This window comes from Ipomoea triloba, chromosome 13 (assembly GCF_003576645.1).
Source record: "Ipomoea triloba cultivar NCNSP0323 chromosome 13, ASM357664v1".
NCBI lineage: Eukaryota > Viridiplantae > Streptophyta > Magnoliopsida > Solanales > Convolvulaceae > Ipomoea > Ipomoea triloba.
In genome coordinates, this window is record NC_044928.1 from 1403316 (window position 1) to 1424940 (window position 21625).

The window sequence follows — 21625 nt, forward strand, 5'->3', positions numbered from 1 at the left end:
AAAATATTATACAGATTACAGTGCAAGGCAGAACAAGTAATGATCAACTTTAAGATGTTTTGGCATAATTAATCAAGTTGGAACTCTGTATATACTGGTTTATATGTATATATGTTTTGTGGTTGCGTACTGTATATATATGTTTGAATCCAAATAATAAATGGAATATTTGTGTAATAACATATATGTTAAATGGTTGTGTACGTACAGTCTAATTATATATATTGTCCATATTACCCGTTATTGTACATGATTTATGTGTTATATGGTTTAACACTATTAATCATGTTTTATATGTTATAAGAGAACAACATATAAATTAAGGTTTATTCACATAAATGAATTATTAGCATAAGGCGAGTGCGTTAGTCACCAAAGTGGCCCGCTCAAGGTAATAGCTAAATAATTATTTATGTTTACAAATGTTTATTATACACATGATATTTTGCATCATTGAATGACACTAAGGATTGATAAACATTTGTGATCATTAACACATGGTTCTAGCGGTCACCCAAAGGTGGATTAGACGTGTGATTAATGACAATTTAGGAGATTATGATTCCTATTTTGTTAATATGTAGCGCATGTCCAAAGATGGCCTATATATTAAATTTGAACTTGATGAATAATCTCATTCAAGTATGTGTGAATGATGCATGTCGGTAAATTGACATTGTATTTAAATTTGACCCAAAGGCGGATTTAAATACAAACTTAAGGTTTATATATCATAGTCTGAATAAAGGTTTGTTAACTCAAAGCAATTGATATGTGAGATAAAAGGTTGCAGTGAACACTATTGTATCACGCTATAATGGTGACAGTTATGATGTCAGTGATAATGACAGCAAGTCTAAAAGTAAAAGAAGGGTAAGCATCCTATGAAGGTGCAAGGTGCGTTCGGAAAGTGCATAAATGCTATTTCTGTAACAAACCTGGGCACAAGAAGGCTGAATGCCTGAAGAGGATAGCTTGGATGGAAAAGAGAAGTATACATTCAGTTTCAGTATGCTTTGAATTCATTTTTATTGAGGTTCCTTCTAATACTTGGTTGTTAGACACTGGCGCTACAACACATGTTTCTAACATTATGCAAGGTTTTATGATGTTTCAACCTCAAAAGGAAAATGAAAAGTTTCTTTTCATGTGAACAAGATGAAAGCTAGAATTAAAGGTATTGGAACTTATAGCATTAAGCTGGATACATGCTTTTGCTTTGATCTTGAGAATTATGTATATGTTCCAGAATGTTCTAGAAATCTTGCTTCAGCATCTAGGTTGGACATATTGGGTTTTAACCTTAAGATTGGAAACAAATATTTTCTTTGTATCATCAAAATACCTTTTGTGGTTATGGTATTTTGTTGGATACTTTATATTGTTTCAATCTTAATGCAGGCTTTGTTAATTCTTTGTTTAATGTTATGAGTAAGGTTAGTGTTAAAGGAAGTGCACCGAATAAATCTTTAACTTTCTTGTGGCGTAAAAAGGCTTAGTCATATATCCAAATAAAGGATATTGAGACTTATTAAGGTTGAAATTTTGTCTCAATTGGATTTATTGAGACTTATTAAGGTTGAAATTTTGTCTCAATTGGATTTTATTGACCTTATTAAGGTTGAAATTTTGTCTCAATTGGATTTTATTGACTGGAATGATGCATGTGTCGATTCTCAATTGGATTTTATTGACTGGAATGATGCATGTGTCGATTGCATAATGGATTTTATTGACTGGAATGATGCATGTGTCGATTGCATAAAGGATTTTATTGACTGGAATGATGCATGTGTCGATTGCATAAAGGGATAGCAAGTCAGACATGTATCAAAATGCTCACCCACAAGAAGCTTGGGATTACCTAATACACACAGATATCTGTGGCTCTTTTGATAGGCAAAATCGTACTTTTATGGAAATGGTTAGGAGTATGGTTAATAAACTGTATATTACCTGTTTCATTGTGAATGTATGCATTAAGGACAACAGCATACTTACTCAATAGGGTTCCTAGTAAGGTTGTTTTAAAACACCTTATGAACTGTTGACAAGAAGGAAACCAATTTGAGGGATCTTCGCATTTGGGGCTATCAAGCTAAAATGAGGATATATAGTTCAAATGAAAATAAATTGGATTCCATAACCATTATTGGTAATTTCATTGGATATCCAGAAAGGTCTAAAGGATATATACTTTATTGTCCTAATCATAGTACGATGATTGTTGAGTCTGGTAATGCTTGCTTCATTGAAAATAGCAAAGTCCGTGGGAGTGTGGGAGCTCGTAAAGTTGAGATTAAGGAGTCATTGATGGATCCATGTTCATCAAGTGATCATTTCCTTGCTGTAGTTCCTATAGCTGCAAATACAGCCTTATGGAAATACTTTGGAACAACAGCAACTAGATGCTCCAATTCCACATGAGGAAGCTATTGTAAATGAAGATGAGGTTGAAACTCAAGTTGATGATCAAGTGCAAACTCAACAGGAAGCGGCTTTAAGGACATCTACTAGACAAAGACCAGCCATTTCTGTTGTAGTGACTACATTGTTTATGCACTTGGGCATGAAAGTGACTTGAGCATTGATAATGGTCCAGTCTCATTTAACCAAGCCATACAGGGCAATAATTCTCATTTTGGTTATAAAGAGACTTTCTCTCTGGTTTCTAAGAAAGACTCTTTGAGAATTATTTTGNGAAATTTTGTCTCAATTGGATTTTATTGACTGGAATGATGCATGTGTCGATTGCATAAAGGGATAGCAAGTCAGACATGTATCAAAATGCTCACCCACAAGAAGCTTGGGATTACCTAATACACACAGATATCTGTGGCTCTTTTGATAGGCAAAATCGTACTTTTATGGAAATGGTTAGGAGTATGGTTAATAAACTGTATATTACCTGTTTCATTGTGAATGTATGCATTAAGGACAACAGCATACTTACTCAATAGGGTTCCTAGTAAGGTTGTTTTAAAACACCTTATGAACTGTTGACAAGAAGGAAACCAATTTGAGGGATCTTCGCATTTGGGGCTATCAAGCTAAAATGAGGATATATAGTTCAAATGAAAATAAATTGGATTCCATAACCATTATTGGTAATTTCATTGGATATCCAGAAAGGTCTAAAGGATATATACTTTATTGTCCTAATCATAGTACGATGATTGTTGAGTCTGGTAATGCTTGCTTCATTGAAAATAGCAAAGTCCGTGGGAGTGTGGGAGCTCGTAAAGTTGAGATTAAGGAGTCATTGATGGATCCATGTTCATCAAGTGATCATTTCCTTGCTGTAGTTCCTATAGCTGCAAATACAGCCTTATGGAAATACTTTGGAACAACAGCAACTAGATGCTCCAATTCCACATGAGGAAGCTATTGTAAATGAAGATGAGGTTGAAACTCAAGTTGATGATCAAGTGCAAACTCAACAGGAAGCGGCTTTAAGGACATCTACTAGACAAAGACCAGCCATTTCTGTTGTAGTGACTACATTGTTTATGCACTTGGGCATGAAAGTGACTTGAGCATTGATAATGGTCCAGTCTCATTTAACCAAGCCATACAGGGCAATAATTCTCATTTTGGTTATAAAGAGACTTTCTCTCTGGTTTCTAAGAAAGACTCTTTGAGAATTGAGACTTTCTCTCTGGTTTCTAAGAAAGACTCTTTGAGAATTATTTTGATAAAGGTATAATGCGTGATGTACTCTTTGAGAATTATTTTGATAAAGGTATAATGCGTGATGTTAAGGAATATAATTATTTTGATAAAGGTATAATGCGTGATGTTAAGGAATATCTTTATTTTGATAAAGGTATAATGCGTGATGTTAAGGAATATCTCTCTAAGAACTTTGAAATGAAGGATAAGGGTAAGACTTCATTTGTGATTGGAATAGAAATGTTTCATGATAGATCACAGGGGATTTTAGGTTTATCCCAAAAGGCTTACATTAACAAAGTTTTACAAAGATATAAACTGGTAAACTGCAAAGAAGGTCCTAGGATACTTACAAGGCACTAAGGACCACATGCTCACATATAGAAGGAAGAATAACCTGGAGGTTGTAGGTTATTCATACTCAGACTATGGCGAATGTTTGGATAACAGAAACTCCACATTCGGACATATTTTCCTACTTGCTGGTAGAGCAATATTTTGAAAAATGTGAAGGAGTCTGTCATTACTCCTTCCACTATGGAGGCAGAATTTGTAGCATGCTTTGAGGCTACAGATTAAAATCACCATGGTTGCGCAATTTCATTTCTGGTTTGGGCATTGTCGATACTATAGCCAAACCATTGAGGATTCATTGTGATAATGCGGCAACTGTGTTCTTCTCAAAGAACGACAGATATACTAGAGGTGCCAAGTACATGGATTTGGAATTTCTGTCCGTTAAGGAGAAGGTACAAAATCAAAAAGAGTATCAATAGTGAAATTTTGGCACTGATCTTGTTATCACGGATCCGTTGACTAAGGGATTGGCGCCCAAAACCTTCATTGGCCATGTTGGTAGAATGGGCATACTAGTAAAGTCCTTGTATAACGGTAAATCCTGCCATACATGTATGGATTTATGTTTGATTAGCACATTGGGATGTTGATACTCTTAGATATCTATTTAGGTTTTGATTTTGTTATTGTTGATGTTGATCACTTATTTATGCATAATTCAGAAGTGATAACTTTGGTCTTATTTAGTTAAGACATAAGGAATATGGTTATTTCGGATTTTGACCTTATTATTATGGTTCGAATTCTTATTAACTGTGATACATGGAAGGGAGCAGGACGCTATGTCAGGCCTGTAACCGCCATGATTCGGTTAGTAAAGTTCGATGAGGTTCTGACTTCTACATTTTCATATTAAGTGAGCTCAAATTAAGGATTGAAAATGTAAAGTCATGCTTATATGAATCAAGTGGGAGAATGTTAGAAATAATTTATTCCTAACGTTGATTCATATAATAAAGGTTTCATGCTTATATGAATCAAGTGGGAGACTATTAGAAATAATTATTTCATAACATTGATTTATATAATAAAGGTTGTAATTCCATAAGGACTCACGTTGATGATTAGTGATGTATAAAGGCGGAATTACTGGGTGAAATTCCCTCCCTCTCATTCTGTTAAAATTTAAGTATATAAGGGTTAAAAGATGTATAATGGAAAAAGGATATGGGTTCTCCTAAAAGGAGGTTTCACATTCCTAGAAGGATTTATATTCCTTAAAGGAAGTTTCCCATTCCTTTTCAAAGAGGAGTTCTCATCACATCTATAAATACCCAGGAAAACTCTAGGGATCATATGATTTTTCAATCATAAGTTTCTAGTCTATGAGTTTTCTAGTNACTCTTTGAGAATTATTTTGATAAAGGTATAATGCGTGATGTTAAGGAATATCTCTCTAAGAACTTTGAAATGAAGGATAAGGGTAAGACTTCATTTGTGATTGGAATAGAAATGTTTCATGATAGATCACAGGGGATTTTAGGTTTATCCCAAAAGGCTTACATTAACAAAGTTTTACAAAGATATAAACTGGTAAACTGCAAAGAAGGTCCTAGGATACTTACAAGGCACTAAGGACCACATGCTCACATATAGAAGGAAGAATAACCTGGAGGTTGTAGGTTATTCATACTCAGACTATGGCGAATGTTTGGATAACAGAAACTCCACATTCGGACATATTTTCCTACTTGCTGGTAGAGCAATATTTTGAAAAATGTGAAGGAGTCTGTCATTACTCCTTCCACTATGGAGGCAGAATTTGTAGCATGCTTTGAGGCTACAGATTAAAATCACCATGGTTGCGCAATTTCATTTCTGGTTTGGGCATTGTCGATACTATAGCCAAACCATTGAGGATTCATTGTGATAATGCGGCAACTGTGTTCTTCTCAAAGAACGACAGATATACTAGAGGTGCCAAGTACATGGATTTGGAATTTCTGTCCGTTAAGGAGAAGGTACAAAATCAAAAAGAGTATCAATAGTGAAATTTTGGCACTGATCTTGTTATCACGGATCCGTTGACTAAGGGATTGGCGCCCAAAACCTTCATTGGCCATGTTGGTAGAATGGGCATACTAGTAAAGTCCTTGTATAACGGTAAATCCTGCCATACATGTATGGATTTATGTTTGATTAGCACATTGGGATGTTGATACTCTTAGATATCTATTTAGGTTTTGATTTTGTTATTGTTGATGTTGATCACTTATTTATGCATAATTCAGAAGTGATAACTTTGGTCTTATTTAGTTAAGACATAAGGAATATGGTTATTTCGGATTTTGACCTTATTATTATGGTTCGAATTCTTATTAACTGTGATACATGGAAGGGAGCAGGACGCTATGTCAGGCCTGTAACCGCCATGATTCGGTTAGTAAAGTTCGATGAGGTTCTGACTTCTACATTTTCATATTAAGTGAGCTCAAATTAAGGATTGAAAATGTAAAGTCATGCTTATATGAATCAAGTGGGAGAATGTTAGAAATAATTTATTCCTAACGTTGATTCATATAATAAAGGTTTCATGCTTATATGAATCAAGTGGGAGACTATTAGAAATAATTATTTCATAACATTGATTTATATAATAAAGGTTGTAATTCCATAAGGACTCACGTTGATGATTAGTGATGTATAAAGGCGGAATTACTGGGTGAAATTCCCTCCCTCTCATTCTGTTAAAATTTAAGTATATAAGGGTTAAAAGATGTATAATGGAAAAAGGATATGGGTTCTCCTAAAAGGAGGTTTCACATTCCTAGAAGGATTTATATTCCTTAAAGGAAGTTTCCCATTCCTTTTCAAAGAGGAGTTCTCATCACATCTATAAATACCCAGGAAAACTCTAGGGATCATATGATTTTTCAATCATAAGTTTCTAGTCTATGAGTTTTCTAGTCTCCGTATCATCAGGAGGTGATTAAGGCATACAGATCAGAGAGGTGAAGCATTCTTGATCATTCAGGTTAGAGATTACTTCTCCAATGGATCAAGTAAGTCTTTATCTGTATTCTTGTTTTAATTAAAAGATCCATAATCATGAACATTGTTTAGTTGATTAATTTGATTTACATGCGGTTCATTATTGTTTGTGCTTCCGCATTCAAGTTATAAGCGCATAAAGGTTTTTAATTAACATATACGTCAATTCATCCTTTTATAATATATACTAGTTTTATACGCGCATTGCGCGAATGGATTAATGTCCAATGTTTATATTTAAATAAATATTTGAAAGTATATCATGCAAGATTATATAGGAGAAGTTTATACCTGGATAATTGAATGTCGAATTTTTTTATTTAAATATATCTAACTCAAAGTATATGAATCCAAGATAATATAGAAAATTCATTATAATTATTACTAAAATAAATGTTTGCAACCTTGTAAAATCGATAGTCTAAATATTTGGTCTAAAAATGATAGTCTAAATAAATACTATTTTTGATTTGAATATTTCTAAGTGTTCTTAATTCTCTTTTGAGTAACATTGCCATTGTCTTCATCTTTACTATTTGTTCTCTTCCTTTTTGTTGGTAGTGTGTTATTTGCAATTCGGTTATTGTTGGTACTTGGTAGCATAGATGACAACGTCATGCAATGAGATTATGATATAGGAGCTATGGACTTTCCTTTAGGTGTTCTGCTTGGGGTTCATTTGGTTCAACCATTATTGTTGAATGAGTTATTGTGGATAAAGAAATCCCTAGTTTAACAAAAAAGATTAAATAAATTAATAAAAATTTGAAAATTTAAAATATTATGTATTCCAAAGATATTAAAAGGTAGTTTCTCGCTTCAATTTTGCTGGGTAATGGGTTATTTGAGTGAGTACTTTCATTATCAACAAATCCCCCAAGTAGTTAATATGAACGGTTTCAAACTATTCTTTTTTATTTTTTGCATTGTATTAAAGAAATACATATGTATCATTTTTTGGTGTAACTACTAATTTATTTAATTCAATAAGAGTAAAATAGAGTGATTCCGCTTCAATTTGTTGGGTTATTATTTGAGTACTCTCTTTGTCAACCAATCCCCAAATAGTTAATATAATTAGCTTCAAATTATTTTAATTTATTTTTTCATAGTATTAATAAAATACTTGGTAAATAAATATATAACATTATTTTGTACTATAACTTTGATATTTAATTACAAGATATTGTAAAAATAAGATAATGGACAATGTAATGAATATCAATTGATAAATTTGAATGTAAGGAATCTTTGCATGAGAGAAAATAAAAACAATATAACTAATGAAATTATTTCTTTTTTCAAAAAAAAAAAATGAAATTATTTCTCTTATTTAATTTAATTTTTTGATAATGAATAATTTTTTCAAATAAATGTATTGTAGACACATAATTTTAAATTAAAGAAATACATATGTATCATTTTTTGTTATAGCTACTAATTTATTTAATTTAATAAGAGTAAAATAGAGTGAGAAACTTAATTATGTTAAATTTGATTGGGATGAGGTTCGAACCTAAGACCTTTCTTATAGAAATTAATGAGTAAGTTAAAAGTTAACGGAATATTAACGGAGAAGAGAATATTTAACGGAAAACTTAACGGATAATCATAAAAGTGAGGTTAAATTAGGTAATCTCTATTAATAATATTAATCTGAATTATCTTAACCATCTATTTGATTAAACAATTCATCTGAACCATCCATTTGATTAAATAATTTTACCGTCATTTTTTCTACCCATTTTAGGCCTAACTCTCTTTGGCTCTTATTAGTATAGTAGATATATATATATATATATATATATAGAATTACAATCATATGAGACAACATATTTAGGTGAGAACTAAGAATTAATTCTGAGCGTCCATCTTGGGGTGTTTGATGGCTGAGATTTTATCCTTGTTTTTTCCTTTATATGGTTATTATTAATTGTTGGGGTGTTTAATGTAATTTTGTATGTGTTTATTTTTGTCTAGAATTCTATTGCTTTATTATGCTTAATTTTAGGAGTTTTAATTTAGATAGGATTGCATTTTCTTCTTTTGTCAAAGAATTGCGTTTTTCTTCTGTGGTCTAGAGACGCCGATTCTTCATCTTTGTTCCTCAAGCATGGATTGCGTTAATGAAGGTATGCATTCCTTAATTTTTTAACTTTTTTTTTACTGTTTGATTATTATGCTTTTTATTTCGTTGGTCTGTGCATGAGTTTTAATGCCAGTGTTTGTTTTCTTCGCTTTTTAGGTTGGTAGTGTCGTTGTTTTTAATTTTTTGGTTGTTAATGTTGTTGTTCTCCCGTTTGATTGCTTACAGTGTTGTTCTCTCATTTTCTAGAAATTTTTTTTTTTTCACGTCACTGTGTGCATATCTGTTTTTTACTGTGTGCATGTGTGTTCTCTGATCATGGTGTCCGTTAATTTTGTGGTTTTTCTTTAGTATACTGTTTGGGGTAGTGTCATTTGTAGAATCGTTTGTTGTGGTATTTCGAGGTTGTGTATTTCTTTTTACCAGATTTTCCACCATGTGTTTTTCTTGAGCATTTTTTTTATTCTAATTTTTTGATGTGCACATATTAGCCAAGTATATTGCACACAATCGCTTGTTTTCGCAGTAAGCATTTAACTGTGTCATGCACTATGTGCATATCTATATTCGGCTGTGTGCATGTGTGTTCTATATTTATAGTGTCCGTTAGTTTTTTGGGATTTTTTATGTTATATTGTTTGTAGGGTATTATGGGTTGTGAAGTCATTTGTTGTGTTATTCTTGAGGTTGCATAGTTATATTTACCATATTTCCCTACATTCTTGTCCGTTGAGTCATTTGTTGCTCTTGCAGGAGATAGTGCGGATCGTGTTATGGAGTTGTCCCGGATTTTGAAGGAAGGATTTCATACCAAAAAAAATAAGAAGGATGATGACATTTTGCCTGTAAAAAGTATGGATATATTCATACCTTTTATCTCAATAAACCAAAGGTTGAAATTTTACTCCCTTTTTATTTTCTTTGGTATGAAATCCTTTCTTAGGTATCAGTTCAAGTGCGAAAAGGCTCCCATGTGAAAGATGGGATGAGATCTGAGACGTTGATCAAATTCAGATCAATGGCTCAAATCAATAAAAAAAAAATTTTAAAAGGCGCGTCCTGAGTTGAAAGAAACAAAATGTAAAAATGGCGCACCTTAAATGTTACAAAGACGCACCTTGAGTTGTAGGATTACGCACCTTAAATGTTAAAATGACGCACCTTAACTGTTAAAAATTGACGCACCTTCAGCTATGAAAAAACGCACCTAAAGCTTTAGACTGATTCACCTCAACTGAAGAACTAATGCATCTTAAACACAGAAATCACGCACCTTAAATGTAAAAAGGATGCACCTTAAACTATGGAAAGACATACCTAAATCTTTAGACTGACGCACCTTAAGTTTCTACAAAAAACGCATCTTTAAGTTCTAAACAGAAGAACTAACGCACCTTAAGCACAACAACTACGCACTTTAACTTTCAAAAATACGGAAAAGGATCAAATTGTTACTGTTTTTTTTTTTTTTTTTGAGTTTTCTTTAATCTTGCTGTTGATTTTGATTAGATTAAGGGTTGAGATTAAATCACATCTTTTACCTGAAGCCTATTACCGGACCTAATCCTTCATATATATATATATATATATATATATATATAAAAGGATGAATTGACAAGGTAGATATACGTCACATAGCTTTGCTTTCAATCCTTTAAAGAGCATTGGCCGATTGATTGGAATTAAGGGTGTGTTTGGTTCGCACATGAAATTGGAATCGGAATGAGAATCAAATATTTAGTAATAGTAATAAGTTTTGGTGAAAGTATTTTTGCATGTTTGAAAGTCAGTGTTGTAAAAATCGCGACTAGGTGCCGATTAATCCTCGCTTAGGCGCTAGGCGCCGGTCAACCAATATTTATGTTTCGTTGTGTATGACTCTATAATGAGAATAAATGTCTTAAAAATACAAAAAAAAAAAAACAAAAAACAAAAAACAAAAAACAAAAAATCAAAGCAATTGATCCTAATAAAATGACATCCAAAACAATAATATGCACAAAAAAATCAAAAAAAAATCTAAAATATTAATTCAAACTTAAAAATTAGATTATCAATAAGATAGAATGATACCCCTTTTAGATGAGGAAATGAAATTTTTAATTGAAGGGGTGATCAAAACTCATAATTGTATTTTAAAAAATTGTCAACCAAACACTAATTATGATTTTGATTCTTATTCCTAATGTGTAAATCTATGAACCAAACGCACCCTATCTATGTCCACATTTTAGTCTTTAGGGGCAACTCAGAAGCTTTGCTTTCAATACTTAAAAGAGTGGTGAGTTTCTGTTTCCATAGGGCGTAGACGACTTTATTACACGTCAATTCATCTTTTCTAATATCTAACTATCGGCTGGAAAGTATTACGACGAAAGTAATAATTTTCAGAAAACAACAAGCACATACAAGAACATCATTTTGAACCGTGGTTCACACAATTATTAATTTATCGAAAAAAATCTTTATGTTATACAATTCAATATCCTTATGAAAGACTCTTGTATATATAGTGGTGCAATCCCCTTCTTTTTTTCAATATAGGACAAGTGCTTGTTTCGAGCATATCCTCTTTCACTTACCAACTTGATTAAATGAGTTTACTTAGAATCAATTTCTCATTCACCCATTATACGTTTTAAGCGTACAATATATCAATCTCTTCATCTCACTATGAAGAATCCAAATCCGCTTCGATCCGACCCAAATTGAACCACAATGCTATTTTTAGCTATTTTTCCAACACTATCAACTAATACCCTTCAGTAATATACTAATACTAAATAAATATAATAAGAGTCACTATTATTATAAGGCTATATAACAGGAATAAAAATTATGTTAAGTGTAATAATAATGTGAATTGATAACTTATATATTTTGAATTATTCAGTATACAATAATAAAACATTTCCAAATTAAGTTAGCACCTTTAATTTTTTTACTTTTCCATTTATATTTAGTAAATAACAATTAAATTAGTGTACACAAAATTAAACTCGTGTCAGATTCTTTATTTTTTTATTTTCCTATTCTTTTTTAACACTTTTCTTCTTTGTGGTGAGAATTAAAATATAATAATATTTAATTAATTTGATTTGTTTCTTTCAAGTATATATATTTATATAAAGTAATTAAAAACTATGATTTTTTAATCTTTCATTCTAAAAAAATATAAATGTCATATTATAATTATTCTAAGAATACAATCCTTTCTATTTAGTTAAATCAAACATTATATTATTATTAGTTGTAGTACAATTTTTAATTATCTCAAATTAAATAGTTTACAGATAATTGAGGTCTCAATTATATACATAAGTAAAACTTATGAATTGATCAGTGCAGTGAATTTCTGTTTAGCTATAATTAAGTTTAAGTTCTTAATTGCTTATGCTATGCAAGGGAACAAGACTAGTTGTCACAAGACTTGGAAAACATGAACATTATTAGTCATCACAAAACTTGGAAATTAATGCATGCGTTGGAAGTAACTAATTGGGCAACAAAGTCGTTACGCGTCGTTACTGTGTCTGATAGAATGGTTTGCTTTAATTTGCAATGATCATTAATAGAGTCCTTATTGTTGGTCCCGTGACAAATAAAAGTCTTGAAAGAAGAGTTGAATAGACTTTTATAAAAAAATTTGATTGAAGAAATGTACATTGTGTGCAGTAAAAATCCTGAGCTTGCCAAGAGTTAGAAAATGCTGTGTAGCTTTACTTGGGTTTAAAACACGTAAGTGTGCAGTAAAAATCCCCCACGCCTTTTTAGATCAAGACGTTGAGTGTTGGACTTAATCTTTAAAGTCTTTTACCGACCACCGTCCAACAATCTCCCAACCATCAAATGTTAGACTTGACCTTTATCGACATCCGCTCAAAAGTACATTTTTATATATTTACAGATTTACTATATATCAACATTTTAATTATTTTGTCAATTCAACACTCACTATATGTAAAGTATAAGACAAAAACTTGTATGAGACTGTGTTACGACAGTACATGAGAATAATCTTGCACTGGATGCATGCGAGTCACACCAGGAAAGTGATGTTAATACTAACAAGGAAAAAGAAGTCCGTAGATCAACTAGAATAAGGAAAGCCCCTGTGTGGCTTAAAGATTATGTACATTAGTTAGAATTGTAGTAGGAATATTATATTGTCTTCTGTTAGGAGTAGGAATATTGCTTTTATATATTCTCAGAACTCAGTGTATTAGGATCAGTCAGAAGTTTTATTCTTTATTCCCTTTCCCTTTTTCTCTCTTCTCAACCTTCTCTTCCCTTCCTTCTCTCTCTACCTTGTGCGTCTCTCTCTCTTCTTTGCAATTTGCTCAAATTAATGCAAGTCACACTGATGGTATTCACGTAAGGGATACAAATTGGTACAAGCTCGTATCAGACTGTCTCACCATGAGACGGGTCGGGTCGGATCAAGATGCAAATGTAAAACTTATATGCACAAATGTCATACTTATATGCTCAAATGTAATACTAATCAGGAATAAAATTTTTGTTACTTATAAGGGTAAATGTAATACTTTTAAGGGAAAATACAATACTTTTACATTTCGCTTTAAGTATTACTTTTTTCCTCAAAAGTATTATATTCGCTCTTATAAGTAAGGGGCACTTGTCAACATTACATATTATGAAAAATGTATTACTTTTTCTCTTATAAGTAACAAAAATTGTATTCTTGATTAGTGTTATATTTGAGCATATAAGTATGATGCAGATATAAGTATCAAGGCCGGTCCTGAGCACGGGCGGGATGGGCGACCGCCCAGGGCCCCATGCTAGAAGGGGCCCATCCACATATATGTATATGTATGCACGCGCGCGCGCGCACACACACAGATATATATATATATATATATATATATATATATTAATGTTATAATTAGTGTTATAGTTAAAACAAAAAATTAGTCTTATAATTATATTAGAAAACAAAAAATTAAAAATAGATGGGACTGCAGGAAGCTTGAATCAACGCTTAATTAAATAAATTTAGAAATAGGATCGACACGGGGACACCTAATTATCTATTAGAATCGACGCCCTAATCGGCTAACCCATTCGTCTTCTTCAATAAATTTTTTTTCCCAATTTGATTCATCCTCGCATCTTCGTCGACGATCAACGAACTTGTTCTTTTGTTTGTCCGATTGGGCCCATTGTCCGTTGTAACTTGTATGTTTTATTATATTTGTAATTTGTTTTGTCTTTACATAATGTTAGCTAAAAAGCATTTATTTGGAAGTATAAAAAAAAAAAAGAAAAAAAAAACAAATAGAACAACTAATAGAATCACAAAGACGAGCTATAAATAATTTTTTCAAAAAATCAGAATCTTCTAATGAAAATTTGAAACAATCCAAAGAAAATTTAAGTGACTAAGACCATGTTAATGAGGGCATAGCTAATTTAAATGGTGATGATAATGTAGTAAATAATGAGGGTATAGCTAATTTGAGTGATGATGATAATGTAATAAATAATGAGGGTATATCTAATTTTAATTTTTCATATAGGGCCCATTTTTTTAATTTCGCCCAGGGCCTCCAAAATGTTTGGACCGGCCCTGATAAGTATGGCATTTGCATGGTGCTTTGACCCGATCCGACCCGTCTCACGAATAAGGATCCGTGAGACGGTCTCACACAAGTGTGACCCAAAGTATAAATATATAACTTATTTATTTTAATTTTTTTTTAATTAAAAACTCACCTTAAAAAAATAAAAAGAGAAAGAAATGAGTTTGTCTTTCATTTTTATCTTACTAACTTGCTTGACGTAACTTTTCAAAAAAAAAAAACTTGCTTGACGTACATAGAATATATATATTATTTTTGACCTAGTGTCATTATATTATTATTAGTTCTACGTTTTATTAGTAAAAGGACAAAAAGTGCAGCGTCAATGATAGCTTAGGGACGAATTCTCCAATCATCCTATAACTTAAGGAAGAAAAGTGTAATTTTCTCTAATTTTCCTTATGAGTTAATTCTAGTGTAGGTCTTTTGTCTTTGGTAAAAATTCTAAATTTAGTCTCAGACCATATTTTTGCCATTTAATTAACAACGTAAATATCATACTTTGGACATTTTTTGTCCTTTCAGTGACTTTTTCGATGAAATCCTATTTTAAGCAATGGTGTTTTCGTCTCTTTATTTTTTCAATTATTTTCCTAATGAGTTAATTCCAGCAGAAGTCTTTTGTCTTTGGTGGCATTTCTAAATTTAGTCCTAGACAATCGTTTTTGTCATTTAACACGCAGACTATCATATTTTGGACATTTTTGTCCTCACGTAATCAGTATTGTCTTTGACAAAGGACGATTTGTGGCCAAATCGAAGGAGATAAAGATAAGAGCCGAGTGAAGAAGATGGTCTAATTCACGACTGAAAAGACGAAAATCAAGAAAAAAAACTGGCACAGAAAACTAAAAATAAAAAATCAAAAGATGAAAATGTCATTGCCTAAAATAGGGTTTCACATGAAAAAGTCTTCAGAATGATAAAAAAAAAAGTATCCAAATTAAAATATGAGGGTATATGTATGGGTTGTTTTTTTTTTTTTTTTTGGAATATTATTGGCCCTGTTACATGTAGGAGAATCACTTCATGCGCTTGACCACAAGGCCTTCGGCTAAGGGTATGGGTTGTTAAATGGCAAAATCGAATGTCTATGACTAAATTTGAAATTGACACCAAATATAAGGAGCCTCCGCTGAAATTAAATCATTAGAAAAATAATTAAAAATTTTGAAAAGACTAAAATACATTTGCATAAAATAGGATTTTACCAGAAAAGTCGTCGAAAGGACCAAAAGTGTCCAAATTATGATTGTCGTGTTAAATGACAAAAACAAAAGTCTGTGACTAAATTTGTAATTACCACAAAAAACAAGAATTCTCCGCAGGAATTAACTCTATTCATTAATATATCTCACAAAGACGCAAATAACAAGTTATTAAAAGAGAAATTAGTGTGATAATAAGATATTATAAATTATCAGAAATTAAAAAGGATTTGGTTACTTCAAAATATTGTTCTCTGTTTTAATTTGTCTTTTTAATTTTACAATTTTCATTCCCTCTTTTAAAATTAATGTTATCATAGTTATAAATACATATGCAAGAAGATAATGGTAAGAATGTGATTATAATGATATATAACAAAATTGATGACAAAGATTTTATTTTCCATTTAGAAAATCGTATTTAAAAGTATTCCAAACTAGAAAAATGTATTAGTTATCATATTTTTTGTTTTCTATTTTTCAAATCTCTAATTTTCTAAAAAATTAGATAAATTCACCACTTAATAAATGGGTGGGTCCAAGTGTTGCAAAATCAGAAAAATGAAAAAATTAAAGTCCTTGGGGGCAAACAAAACTATGTTTCCACACGGTTTAGACTTTAGGGGCATTAAGCTTTGCTTTCATTACTTAAAAGAGTGGCTGTTTCCACACGGAACTCATGCGTTCTAATTCGTATATATATGCTTATTCAGATTTCAGAAATTGTACACCTCAACAACAAACTTAAGTCGATCTGCTCATAAAATGAGGATTCTCATGTTTAACATGCTTCTGCTCTTTTCAAATTTATTCACAATTATGCATGCATTGGGTCAGTGTCTTCCTGATCAAAAGTCTGTGCTTCTCCAGATACGAACTGAAATCACTTACAATTCTTCGGAATCCACCAAGTTGGTGCTGTGGGATGAAGGAGCTGACTGCTGCCGATGGCCAGGTCTGAGTTGCAATGCTGCTGGATATATTACTACTCTTGACCTCAGCGATGATTACTCAATCAGGGGTGGCTTCAATGTTTCTCTCTTGTATAAACTGCCATCACTTTCTGTTATTATGCTTGATTGGGTCAAGTTCTCTGCTCCATTTCCAGACTTCTTCACGGATTTCACCAATCTCACTGTTTTGAGCCTTTCGTATTGCAACTTCAGTGGAACAGTCCCTCACAAACTATTCCAGGTACCAACTCTGCAAACCATTGACTTAAGTTCCAATGGCATGCTTGGGGGTTCTTTGCCAGACTTCCCGGAAAATGGATCTCTCAAGAGCCTCACACTTCGGGGGACAATGTTTTCTGGGAATTTACCCGAGTCCATAGGAAACCTCAGACTGCTGTCCCATATTGACCTTACAGATTGCTATTTTAGTGGACCAATCCCTGCTTCTATTATAAAGCTTAGCAAGCTTGTTGAGCTGAGCTTGTCCGGAAATTCATTTTCAGGACCCATTCCAGCATCACTATTTTTCCTGCCATCACTTCAAACCTTATCTCTGGATGAAAACAAGTTTTCTGGTCATATGAATGAATTACGAAATGTGACTTCTCCACTTGAATCTCTTGATTTGACAGACAACAACTTGGAAGGGACAATACCTTCATTCTTCTTTCGACTTCAAAACCTTACATCACTATATCTTTCATCACACAAATTTTTTGGTCAAATGATTGATTTGCAAAATGTGACTTCTCCATTGCAATATCTTGATTTAAGTAGCAATGACTTTGAAGGGACAATACATCCATTCTTATTTCAACTTCAGAATCTTACAATGCTCGATCTTTCATCAAACAAATTTAACGGTATTGTACATCTAACAAATTTTAAAAGCCAGTATATTGACACTCTTGACTTTTCCAATAACAATTTGGTAATTGAGACAACCATAAGCACATCTGAACTTCACTTACTCCCTCAGTTTGGAGTGTTAAATTTGGACTCCTGCAATTTGCAAAAAATTCCTTATTTTTTGAAAAGCCAATCTAAATTGCGGGGGTTAGATCTTTCCAAGAACACTATTAGTGGAGAAATTCCTAACTGGATATGGGGAATTGGTAATGGGCAACTCTCTTACCTCAATCTTTCTCACAATCGTTTGACGCATATGAAAGAGCCAATGGAATACGCTTCTCTTCAATCAGGGCCGGTCCAAACATTTTGGAGGCCCTGGGCGAAATTAAAAAAAAAATGGGCCCTATATACAAAACTAAAATTAAAATTTATGGGAATCAAACCCTCATTCTCCCAAAATCTTATCTTACAAAGAAAACTCACTTACCACTTGAGCTATCCCATTGGATTATTTTCTAATATAATTATAACAATATAATATATATGTATACATATACATATATATGGATGGACCCCTTCTAGCATGGGGCCCCGGGCGGTCGCCCAGCCCGCCCGTGCTCAGGACCGGCCCTATCTTCAATTCCTTGATCTAAATTCTAATATGCTAAGTGGTCAGATCCCACCACCACCCGAGGCTGTGTATTTAGACTTCTCCAACAACAATTTCTCCATGATTCCTCTTGATTTTGCTGATCAAATCTCACCTCTCATTGTGTTCTTTTCCATCGCAAAAAATAGAGTAAGTGGAAAGATCGCAAAAAAATCCAAAATCCTTTAAAGAGCGTTTGCCGCCTGATTGGAACTATGTTTACACACAGTTTAGACTTTAGGGGCAACTCAGAAGCTTTGCTTTCAATACTAAAGAGTTGTGAGTTTCTGTTTGACTGATTCCATAGGGCGTAGATCACACGACTTTATACGTCAATTCATCCTTTTAGTTTCTGTTTGACTCATTCCAAAGGGCGTAGATCACACGGCTTTATACGTCAATTCATCCTTTTTTGTTTCTGTTTGACTGATTCCAAAGGGCGTAGATCACACGGCTTTATACGTCAATTCATCCTTTTTTGTTTCTGTTTGACTGATTCCATAGGGCGTAGATCACACGGCTTTATACGTTAATTCATCCTTTTTGTTTCTGTTTGACTGATTCCATAGGGCGTAGATCACACGACTTTATACGTCAATTCATCCTTATATATATATATATATATATGTATGTATGTATGTATGTATATATATATATATGTATGTATATATATATATGTATGTATATATGTATATATATATATGTATATATATATATGTATGTATATATATATATGTATGTATATATATACATATATATATATATATATATATATGGTAAAAATTTGTGTGAGACCGTCTCACCATGAGTCGGGTCGGGTCAAGATGTAAATGTAACACATATATGTATAAATGTCATACTTATACGCTCAAATGTAATACTAATCATGAATAAAATTTTTCTTATGGTAAATGTAATACTTTTAAGAGAAAATACAATACTTTTACATTTCGATTTAAAAGTATTACATTTTTTCACAAAAGTATTATATTTGCCCTTATAAGTAAGGGGCACTTGTCAACATTACTTATTATGAAAAATGTATTACTTTTTCTCTAATAAGTAACAAAAATTGTATTCTTGATTAGTGTTATATTTGAGCATAAAAGGATGACATTTGCACATATAAGTATGACATTTGCATGGTGCATTGACCCGACCCGACTCGTCTCGCGAATAAGGATCCATGAGACGGTCTCACACAAGTGTGACCCTATATATATATATATATATATATATATATATATATAAAAGATATTTGTGAAATTTCAAAATCAGATATTCGGACCAAATTTATACTTTCCACTATGATCCAAGTTTTACATGCGCATTGAGCGAATGGACTAATACCTAATGCTTATATAGTTATATTTAAATAAGTATTTCAAAGTATATAAATGCAAGATTATATAGGATAAATTCTTAGTTGAAAGTTGAATTTGTTTATTTAAATAGGTTATTCAAAGCATATGAATGCAAGATAATATGAGAGATTCATTATAATTGTCACTAAGATAAACATTTGTAACTTTGTAAAATCGATAGTCTAAAATACTTAGCATAAACACGATAGTCTAAATAAATATTACTTTTGGTTGAATTTCTCTAAGTCTTCTTAATTCTCTTTTGGGTAACATTGTTATTGACTTCATCTTCACTATTGTCATATTCTTGTTTGTTGGTAGTGTGTCATTTGCAATTGAGTTACTGGTTGTAGCATAGATGGTAGCCTCATTCAATGAGATTATGGTGTAGAAAGTTGTGGATTTGCCTTATTGTGTATATGACTGGAATCTTAGTTTTTTACTATGAACTCTTGATCTTACAAGCGCCTATTGATATTTTGCAATGATATTTTTTTTCCTACATGTTTCATGTGAAAGTATTGAATAAAATATTACTCCGTAATATTTATTATATTTGTGGAAGGTTCATGAGTAGTACATATTTTTCTATTTTCATAACTTGTTTACTTGATAGTACAACAATAACTTTGCAAGTAGTCCGAACTCTGAATATTGATGCCACAACATGTCCAATTTCATCAACAATTTCAACATCCATTTTTCACCTATTTATTTTCAAGTTCATATTTTTGGAATTATTATGAATGAGTGTAGTAATTGATTTTGTGCGTTTGCGTGTGTGTGTGTGTTTTTTTTATAAATTTTTTTTTATTGAATTGATACTAACCTTAGAGTTAAATTGTTTGTCACTTTGTGCATAAACCTTTTTTAAACAGTGGATACATCTTATATACTAAGTGCTTTTGTTGTTAAGGTTGATACTAATTTTGCTTTTAATCTAAGCAAGTTGAGTCTAGAAGATTAAATGAATTGTAAATTTATATTAGTTCTAATATATTTAATGAATGCACAATAAGTATTTCACATACAAGATCAATGAATGCAGAAACAGTGACTATTTTAAAATTTCTTCATTTTCTAGATTTTCCAAATTAATTGCACTATAGTTCTAGTCTCAGCATATTTTCAATGTATCAAGTATGTCATGATATTTTATTGCACTGCATTTACATTTTTAATAATGAATTTTAAATGTAGCTATATAAGATAATGATCTAATTAACATTTACATATTTTTATTAACATAAAAGCATGCTAGTCCTTTAGGTGTTCTTCTCAGCCTTCATTTGGTTCAACCATGATTGTTAAATGAGTTCTTGTGGGTAGAGATATCCCTAGTTTAAGAAATAAGATTAGATAAGGTAGTAAAAATGTAAACATTTTAAATCTATCTTAATAAAAAAAATTCAATTTAACTTTAAAGTGAACGACTATGATGTAATAAAAACGATATAATTAATGAAATTAGTTCTCTTATTTAATTCAATTTATTGATAATGAATTTTTTTTTGAATAAAAACATTGTAGAAATGCATATGTATTATTTGTTGAGTAGTTACTAATTTATTTAATTTAATAAGAGTTATAGAGTGAATGACTTACTTTTCATCAACAACAATAAAGTTATTGATTTTTTTTATTTCCATTCATTGTTAAGACAAATTATTTTGAGAATTTGTCAATGACAATTGCTGTTAATAAATGATGAGGATAAATAATTTAAAATATATGGTTACAATATATATTGCTATAATGATATAGTAAAAATTAACTTACAAATTTCTTTAGAAGCTTTCATGCATTGATAAAATTCTGAGAATGATGTATAAACTTGTTCAACTAGAGCTGATGGGGTGTCATTATTATCAATTGTTTGGACAATCC

At 31.7% G+C, this 21625-nt stretch overlaps 2 protein-coding genes across 2 annotated transcripts; both read left to right on the forward strand.

The window, feature by feature from the left end:
* The first annotated feature begins 3705 nt into the window (after positions 1–3705).
* On the forward strand, positions 3706–5820 carry LOC116002306. Its single transcript, XM_031242410.1, has 4 exons — positions 3706–4009; positions 4306–4421; positions 5368–5562; positions 5731–5820. The coding sequence occupies exons 1-4, from the start codon at positions 3706–3708 to the stop codon at positions 5818–5820; spliced, it is 705 nt and encodes a 234-aa protein (XP_031098270.1).
* A 10865-nt stretch (positions 5821–16685) lies between these two features.
* On the forward strand, positions 16686–18935 carry LOC116002307 (leucine-rich repeat receptor-like protein kinase PXL1). Its single transcript, XM_031242411.1, has 2 exons — positions 16686–18080; positions 18879–18935. Exons 1-2 carry the CDS (start codon positions 16686–16688, stop codon positions 18933–18935), a joined length of 1452 nt encoding a protein of 483 aa, XP_031098271.1.
* The last annotated feature ends 2690 nt before the right edge of the window (positions 18936–21625 follow it).